The following is a 9,023-nucleotide window of genomic DNA, read 5'->3' as shown; positions in this document are numbered from 1 at the left end:
CACCCATTCAAAACCCCAACTTAACCATCCATATAGTTAAATATTAACCAAGGTTAGTGGATCCTCCAACCTCACCTATGTATAAGAGGGTGGTGTGGAAGGAACTTCCTCTCATCAAAAAACCCTACCCTAATAAATCTCCATTTTGAGTTTTATCAAAATGGAACTCTTGTAAATTCCCTCAAAACCAATTGGAAAAAAAAAAAATATAGGGTATGAAGAAGAAAATACTACTCAACACATAGAGGGCCAAAGGCCAAGAGGGTCACGACACAACACAACTCAACTCAACTCACCATAGGGGTCCATTGAAACCCATTTCTCTCTCTAAAAACTGGTACGTCTTTCTCTCTTTTCTTTTTACTTCCAATGAAAATTGAGATTTTGAAGAAGAGGGTCTGCGTCTGTTGAAAACTTGAAATTTAGCCCCTTCCCTCTCTTTCTCTCTCTCTTTGCAATTAACATCATTGTAGAGAGAGAGAGAGAAACACAGCGCGGGATATGAAACATTTTTTCCTTATACAAAATGGTGGAAGAGCATGCAAGCCCAGAGCTTGCTCCAAAAAACCCTAGCTAGTTCTAGATCCTCACCCTTTTCTATTCTCCCGCCAAAATCCATTTTTGAGCAAAACCCAGATTCTGAATCGGTACCAATTTCTCACCCTTCAACTCTTTTTCCTAGATTTCTCACAAAAACGAATTTGAATAAAAAAATAGTTAAAATCAAAATTTTGAAAAAAGAAAAGAAAATGGGTGATTTTGATTTGTATCGTGATTATTTGTTCCTAGGGTTTGAATTCGAAATCCATGGCAGGGTGGTCGCTGTTGGATGACGGGGTTCTCGTTGAAGATAAAGGTGTCGTTGTTGGAGTGTCATACGACAAGACTCGGTGCCGTTTTGGGGTATTCCTTGTTGAGTTCCTGAGGGAGATCTGTCCCCTGAATAGTTCTCTGTCTTTTCCTCCAATGCTAGGTGATGGGCAGCATGTGGATTTGTACAAGCTGTTCATGGTTGTGAAGGGGAAAGGTGGGTACGATGCTGTTTGCGATGGGAAGTTGTGGGATGTGGTTGGGGAGGAATCTGGGTTGGGTGTGAGTGTTGGTTCTTCTGTGAAGCTGGTTTATAGTAAGTACTTGAGTGCTTTGGATGCTTGGATGAAGAAAGTTGCTGACAGTAAGGTACCCTTTGAGCGTAGTTTGGTGGATGATAAGGATAAGTTCGGTAGGCATTTGATGGAGTTGCAAGCCGAGGTGAAAGGGTTGTTGTCGGATTGTGCCACGGAGGATGAGGTCGCCGGAGAGGAGTTCAAGAGTGGATTTGATGATGAATACAAGGATGGGAGGGTGTTGTGTGGTACTAATGGGATGAAGGGTTTGAATCTAGAGTCTAATGGTGACGAAGAAGTGAGGAATGGAGGATGTCCGGATTCAGAAATGCTGGACCACAGGATGAATGAGTCTGTTCTTGGAAACTTATGCGAGGGAAATGATGCAATAGTAGTACTGGATGAGTTTGATGGAGAAAAAATGTCTGTGGAGCCGACAGTGGATGTATCTGATGCGGGGAACAGCAGTATGCCTGGATTGTTGAGTGAAGGCGAGAAGTGTGACGATGATGATGGTGATTTGGTGGTATTGGATCCATCTTCTGGTGATACAGAGAGTACTGGTGGTTGTAAGAGGAAGAGAGAGTCTATGTTGGATTTGCTGAGTTGGATTACTCGTGTTGCTAGGAATCCTTGTGATCCTGTGGTTGGTTCTATACCTGAAAAGCCGAAGTGGAAGTCTTGCAGTAATCAGGAGATCTGGAAGCAGGTTTTGTTGTTTCGAGAGTTTGTGTTTCTCAAAAGGGATTTTGAGGCTACCAGTGAAAATCGTAGTTGGCAGGTAATTTGGAAAAAAAAAATTATATGCTATTAAGTGAAGTTAGCTAACCTTAAATTGCTTTAGTTAAAGCACGTGTTGCTGTAACATGCTTAAAAATTAAATAGTCTCAAAATAAGCAAGTCCGTTAAAATTTTTCTATAAATGAACATATTTTTCGTTCTGTTTATCTTTTGTGCAATTAATCTTATCTGTGCACTTAGTCACTTACACTACACTAGTGATTAACTGATTATTTCTTTTCTCAAGTGTATTTGTACTTGAATGTGTAATGATGATTGTTTGCGCTTGTTGCTCTGGACTTCATTTCCTTTCGATCCCCAACTTTTGATGCTTCATTCCCTGCAAAAAAAAAAAAAAAAACTTCTGGTTTGCTGAGGGAGACAGATTTTATTTGTCGTATAATGTCGGGTTGCATGTCATTGATTTGTGCTAAAACCATATCTTCAAAATTTTGATATTTGTTTTTGGCTGTTAGCTTCTGTATGCTTCTGTTAATTATGGTGTGCTTAAATTCTGTTTTCATATCCTCCATAATTTGTTTGTTGGACTCATTGTATTTCATTTTCACATGTGATGCTATTCTATTGACATTGAGCTCTGTTTCTTCTAAAATATTGGTGGAAATAGAGTTCAACAAACAAGAAAAACTTAAAAGACGACCCTGTCTGTTTGTACTACTTCTGTACTATATTGCAACTCGGTTAATTATGGTTGTAAAGAATCAATTCAACCCAAAAGCTTAAGCTGTTGGATGAGGCTACATTAATGGTTTTATATATCTCTAATACACCCTTCACACAAAAGTCTATTGGACTTGAAGGGTGGATGATGCATCAGGCCCAGCTTACCTATGCTAAGAAACTCCATAAGATTTAATTAATTATTAATTAAATGGGGGGCGGTAAGGATCAAATCCGTGACACCGAGGCTCTGATACTATATAAAGAACCAATTCAACCCAAAAGTTTAAGTTGTTGGGTGAGGTTACATTAATGGTTTTATATATCTCTAACAATGATGTGTTTAAATTCTGTTTTCCTATCCTCCATAATTTATTTGTTGGACTCATTGTATTTCATTTTCACATGTGATGCAATTCTATTGACATTGAGCTCTGTTTCTTCTAAAATATTGATGGAAATAGAGCTCATCAAACAAGAAAAACTTAAAAGACTTTGGGCTCAAAACCTGTCTGTTTGTACTATATTGCAACTCGGTTAATGATTGTGTGCTTAAAATCTGTTTTCATATCCTCCATAATTTGTTTGTTGGACTCATTGTATTTCATTTTCACATGTGATGCAATTCTATTGACATTGAGCTCTGTTTCTTCTAAAATATTAATGGAAATAGAGCTCAACAAACAAGAAAAACTTAAAAAGACTTTGGGCTCAAGCCCTGTCTGTTTGTACTACTTCTGTACTATATTGCAACTCGGATGTGTATGTGGATTGAGAAAATCCTTGAAGGCTACTTTGTTCACTTAACCGTTGGTGCAGAAAGAAAGTGGAGGCATAGTGGAAAGTAGTTGGGGAGTCCATCTTATTTGTGAATATTATTTGGATTGATTTCTATCTATTTTTAATTATTATAATTAATGTTTGAAAGTATGTTATAGTTTTTTTGTACTTGAAAATATTAATGTTAGTTCCAAGAATACTACAGAAACCCTTAAACACATTCTAAGATAAATGTTAGTCACATTACTTAGCTTCATTAATATTGAAGTATGTTAATACTTTTATATATTTATATTAAAGGTGGCAAGGCAAATATCCTCACTATTATGTACCCTTGTTGAAATCATGGATAACCTAAATGGATTTGTTAGCCCTTTTTGGGAGATACACCACAAATTGCAGGTTAAATTATGATGGATAGAGCTCACTTTTTATTAGTTAATCTAATAAGTATCAAGTATATAGTTACCATATATAGATAAGTTCTTGATCGAAGTAACTGCATGATTTTTTGGTAATAAAGGTCTTCTCTTTTTATTAGCTGGTTATCAAGGTGCCTTAAATTTTGTCCAAATGCTGCTACATATATTTTCGATTAAAGCAATTACTAATGTACTTATTGCATCGCATTAAAAACAAAACCTTCTGTCATTTTGTAGACGCAGAAGATGCATCCGAGCTTGTATGATGATCACCTTGGGGCAACTTATAATCTTAGGGAGAGGTCGAAATGTGACAAGAAGACTTTATTTCCAAAACCTACATCAGCTGTACGAAGCTCTTCAGAGTCATCTGTAGGAACCGGAGTAGATTTCAATAGAACACCAAGTCCTCATACTGAAGATCGTGCTGAGAAACAGTTTCTTCATTCCTCTGATGTACATTCAGGTCTTGATGGATGTGTGAGAGTGATCATTCCTTTGGGTCCAAATCATCAAGCTGAAGTACCAGAATGGACTGGCATGACTTCTGAAAGTGATTCTAAGTGGTTGGGGACCCAAATATGGCCTACAGACAAAGTAAATTCTAGATTTCTTATTGAAAGGGACCCCATGGGAAAGGGAAGACAAGATTCTTGTGGCTGCTCAGTACCAGGTTCTGTTGAGTGTATCAGATTTCACATTAGTGAGAAAAGGTCTAAAGTCAAGCTGGAACTGGGTTTGGCTTTTTTTCAATGGAATTTTGACAAGTCAGGTGAAGACGTTGCGAAATTGTGGAAGGATGAAGATGAGAAAAAATTCAAGGAAGTAGTGCAATCAAACCCTCCATCATCTGAGAGTTATTTTTGGGATCATATTTTTCCATCATTTCCTCATAAGAGCAGGGAAGATTTAGTTAGCTACTACTTCAATGTCTTTCTTTTGCACCGCCGAGGATACCAGAATAGGCATACTCCGGACAACGTTGACAGTGATGATGATGGATCCGAATGTGGGCCATTGAGGAATGTTTTTGGACATCAAACACAGAAATCACGCAGCTCCATCTTATTAACCCCCAAAAAGCCACAGACAAAGGGAAGATAGCAAGTAAATGTTTGCCAAAATAGGACCTTCGTTGAGAATGTAAGTTTTGAGTTTTCACAAATTTGTGCATCTTCACCGTGGCAGTTTTCAGTATCAAGGATCTGTCCCTCCTTGTTTAGAGTATAGTCATCATTGCATTTTGGGGAGTAAAAAATTGGAACCTAAAAGGTTGATTTGGTGTAGGGTCAATTTAGGAGAGATGATGTCTTTGGTGGTGGGAGCAGGAAAAATTTGAGCAGCTTAGAAGTTTGAGTTGATTTTAGTTTTACATGCTTCCGATTTTGATATGTACCTTCTCTGTGTCCACAATGATATATAGCAGCCAAAGATTGCACACTTTATTTTTTTCACCTGGTCTTGATTGCAAGGTTTTACTTAAAACAGAAGCCTTAGGATTATAGATCAACATTTCATTGTAGAGGGTCATGAACAAATACATCAAAGTGCAATTTCAATTTGTAGCTTTTCATTTCACGCGAGTAATGTTTTGATGTTTCTTCCTGTCTTTCAATGTGGTATAGAAATTGTTTTGGCTTATTCATTTTCAGTTTGGTCTATAAATTTTCTTATGCTTAGTAATTGTCTGTTCTATTTAAGCTCTGCCAAATTTATCATATGCACATTCAGAAGTTGTTTGTGCTCTCTCTGGCTGGAAGGATGTTGATGTGAGTGATTTCCAACTATGTGCCTGCCTGAATCATCTATTGTTTATGCTAGAAGTTACTTATAAGCAGAAGTTAGGTCAAACAAGTTTTTATAAGATTTTTTTTTTTTTTTTTTTTTTTTTTTTTTTTTTTTTTTTATAATGAAGAAAAAAGCTCTAAGCCAAAAGCTCATAGGAAGAGTTTTTTTTTTAAGTTCTTATCAGCTTTTCTTAAATTGTGTTTTTTTTTTTTTTTGAAATGAAGAGTTATAAAGATAGAGAGAGAGTTTTCTTAAAATATGTTTATAACTAACTTTTAAGCTAAAAAATTTATGTAACTATTAAACAATTTTTAGTTTTTTTTTTTAAGTTCTTTTCTTTATTTTAGCTTATAAGTAGTTTTTAGCATAAAAAAGAAAAGATTCAAAAAGAGACTTTAATTTGTGTTGTTACAAGCAAGTGCACAGTATCGTTTGTTGACCTTATATTAACTTATTTAAAGAAAGAAAAAAAAGTGATTTACTTTAAACCGTAACAGCCTGTTAATACAAGAACTCTTATATAAAAGAAGGATGCAATGCGATTTTTAATTTAATTTGAACTTATCAAAGGGGAGAATGGTTTATCAAAGAAGACAAATTCTAGTTATTCATTATTTTGGGGTTTGACTTACACTGTTCATTGCATATCATTTCGTAAATCTAACCATAAATAGAATTATATAACATGCGTGCATATTTGTAAAAACAGTAAGAGTTTAAGTAATGGAATTGACAAAAGAAGAATGTATTGTTGGTTAAGAAAATAAATACATGATATGATGATGGTTAACATAAAACTAAAAAATAAGTTTTTTTTTTCTATAAATGGATAATGGTTTTTTTTATTTAGAAAAAGATTTAGCATATTTTTTTTATTAGTGGAGAATACTATTCATAATTACGTCTCAAAATATTATGTTAACCTAATATCTTTTTTGGCCATGACTCTAGATGTTAGAGAATAAGAGGTGAAGGTTGCTTCTTTTGTTTAAATTTCTAATTTAATAGAGCCTAGCTGTTCAGCATATACATGTGATTTGGTTGGGAGGCAATAAAGGAAAGAGTTTAGACATCTTTATTAGACTCCTAAGACACTACCTTCAAGAAATCAAGAAATCATTAATCATGGTCAAAAATTTCTGCTAAGATCCCTTGCTTCTTTTATTAGTATTATCATGTAGCGTTGTTAGGAGGGAAGTTTCCGTCACTGTATGGACTTCTTGATCGAGCCAAGCCCAAGAGTGATAAAAATTGTACAATAACAAAAAAAATTCTCAATTATTGAATGGGATGTATTAGGGGCATATGATTCATCATATATGACTTGGTATATTCAACAAAATAAAATAGGTTTAATCTACCCAAAAAAAAAATAGGTTTAAGTCTTAAAAAAATTTGTTTAGAAAACAAGTCACAAACCTATTTTAACAAGACATGACTTATAGATAGAGGTGGGAAAGTAGACACATCGCCCCGTCCCGGCATCAACCCGCTAAAAAATAAGACAGCTTATCTCGCCTCACTTTTAAAAGTGGACTAAAACATTAGGCCTATCCCGTCACGTTTGGCGTGCAGGGTGGGTTGGCCCGAACTTGTTTTACACTAACCTGTCTCAGCCCACCCCTCCCTGCCATCAATCTACCAAAAAATGAGCTCGCCCCGCTCTGCTTTTGAGAGTGGATTGTAACACTCAGCCGGCCCCGCCGAGCCGAGCTCGTTTTGCCGGCCTTACTTATAAATTAGCTCATATCATATTTTTTATTTTAATTAAAATAAATTAAATTAAATATTTAAATAATTTTAATTAAAATAATAATAGTTTTTTTACTTTTTCTAATTCCAATAAGCTTAAGTGTCTATTTGAGAGGTCTTTTTTAAAGCTTTTCCTCTCCTCCTTATAAGTAGAAACTAGGTCAAACATGTTTTTATTAAAATTCTTATAAAAAATAGCTTTTTTTCAATAATGAAAAAAAATTCAAAGAGGAGTTTTTTTTTTTAAATGTATGTCAACTTTTTTGACTCCTTATTTATTGTTCACTTTTACCCTTATTCTAAATCTGTATTTATAAATTTTATCATTTACCATAATAATTCATTCTAATAATAAATTATTTTTTCTTCCCTCCTTCAAAACCATCATAACAATTTTATATAATCACCAAACACCTTTTAACTTTATTTTTTTAAGCTTTAGCTTAAAAGTAAATTCTACCTTAAAAAAGAAAGGTGCCAAGCTCTAAATAAATTATATATCAAGCCTATAATTAAACTCACATTAAGCTAATAGGACATGTTAGATTCAAAATATAGGCTTAATCTATTTAGACCTAATGTGACTCAGCTTATTTACACAGCCAGTTATTGTATACAAATTGTATATACTAAGATAATCAATATTTAATAATTACATGAATATTTATTTCTTATAGTTATTGAGAACTCAATGTACCACTTTCTTTAAAAAAAAAAAATGTTAGTCTACCCATTTATTTTCAATATAATAAGAGAGTGTTTATTACATGAGTGACAATAACATGTGCTGTATGAAACGTCAAACTAGACATTATCTCTTTCGATTTTGATAGATGGAGAGGACAAAGGATGTTGATCTGAGTTCTTTATCCAAATAAGAGCCACCAGTTTTAAATGTGTGGCAAAAGAAGACCATGAACACTCAACAATATGATTCACCAACTCCTCCTCATCTCAAGCTTACATTGCCATGTATGCACGTTAAGTTTAGCCCCACAGTCCAACATGCTCTAAAAAGGGTATCAAGTTGCCCAAAACGACACCAATGACTCTGTTGGTTTGGATTCTAGCTGATTAAGTATCACCCTCCAGCTGTTTTTCACATAGAAAGGTTTAAAAGGACACCATTAGGATTTACACAATTTTCACTTGTAATAACCACTCACTCAATTACACACATTCTAAAATATTTATGCACCTGCCTACAATTGCGGAACTAAAAACTTTTATTTATGTCTGCGCACTTAAAATAAAAAAATAAAGGAAAAAAATTTAATTTTTTTTAAATATATTAAAATACAAAAGAATATAAACAAAAAAAAGAAAAGAAAATTTTAATTTAACATTAAAAAAAAGTAATCAAGAGTCAACTAAACTGTAACAATAGAACATTTTGGGTCCTTAACAAAAATTACGGGCCCCAATTTAATCTCTTAGAAAAAAAAAGTTGACTTGTGGTCCCTCAGAATTCAAAAATAAATACAGATAATCAAAATCGTAGTCCCTCTGAAATTCAAAAAGACTCACATTAGTCCCTCAAAAGGATTAACATGGGTCTATTTTGGAATTTAGAGGATTGCAAATCAACTTTTTTTAAAGGATTAAATTGGGTCCTATAATTTTTGTTGATGACCCAAAATATATTTTATTCTTTTTTTTTTCAAAAAAATTTGTGTGTGCACTTGCATATATACAGTTCCGCCATTGGCTGCTT

General features: G+C 34.1%; 1 protein-coding gene across 3 annotated transcripts; it reads left to right on the top strand.

The window, feature by feature from the left end:
* The first annotated feature begins 201 nt into the window (after positions 1–201).
* Positions 202–5,343, top strand: LOC133287667 (AT-rich interactive domain-containing protein 1-like). 3 transcript variants are annotated; one of them, XM_061485324.1, is made up of 3 exons: positions 202–337; positions 815–1,887; positions 4,007–5,343. In XM_061485324.1, exons 2-3 carry the CDS (start codon positions 967–969, stop codon positions 4,871–4,873), a joined length of 1,788 nt encoding a protein of 595 aa, XP_061341308.1. In that variant the 5' UTR covers positions 202–337; positions 815–966; the 3' UTR covers positions 4,874–5,343. The 3 variants fall into 3 exon arrangements, with proteins under 3 accessions (XP_061341308.1, XP_061341307.1, XP_061341309.1); XM_061485323.1 differs by lacking the exon at positions 202–337 and adding an exon at positions 377–647 and having other exon boundaries at positions 790–1,887; XM_061485325.1 differs by lacking the exon at positions 202–337 and adding an exon at positions 537–647.
* The last annotated feature ends 3,680 nt before the right edge of the window (positions 5,344–9,023 follow it).

The sequence above is a fragment of the Gastrolobium bilobum genome, unplaced genomic scaffold (genome assembly GCF_033153095.1).
Source record: "Gastrolobium bilobum isolate Gb01-03AN ecotype WA unplaced genomic scaffold, APGP_CSIRO_Gbil_v1 utg6021, whole genome shotgun sequence".
NCBI classification, from domain to species: Eukaryota; Viridiplantae; Streptophyta; class Magnoliopsida; order Fabales; family Fabaceae; genus Gastrolobium; species Gastrolobium bilobum.
The sequence above is the reverse complement of the archived record's forward strand: the minus strand, read 5'-3'. Positions and strand labels throughout refer to the sequence as shown.

Excerpts from the sequence above, each read along its gene's own strand:
- LOC133287667 (XM_061485323.1), top strand. The coding sequence starts at position 540 with ATGCAAGCCCAGAGCTTGCTCCAAAAAACCCTAGCTAGTTCTAGATCC. Across the intron at positions 648-789 it reads AAAACCCAGATTCTGAATCG|GGTTTGAATTCGAAATCCAT; the intron begins GTACCAATTTCT and ends ATTTGTTCCTAG. Across the intron at positions 1,888-4,006 it reads GTGAAAATCGTAGTTGGCAG|ACGCAGAAGATGCATCCGAG; the intron begins GTAATTTGGAAA and ends GTCATTTTGTAG.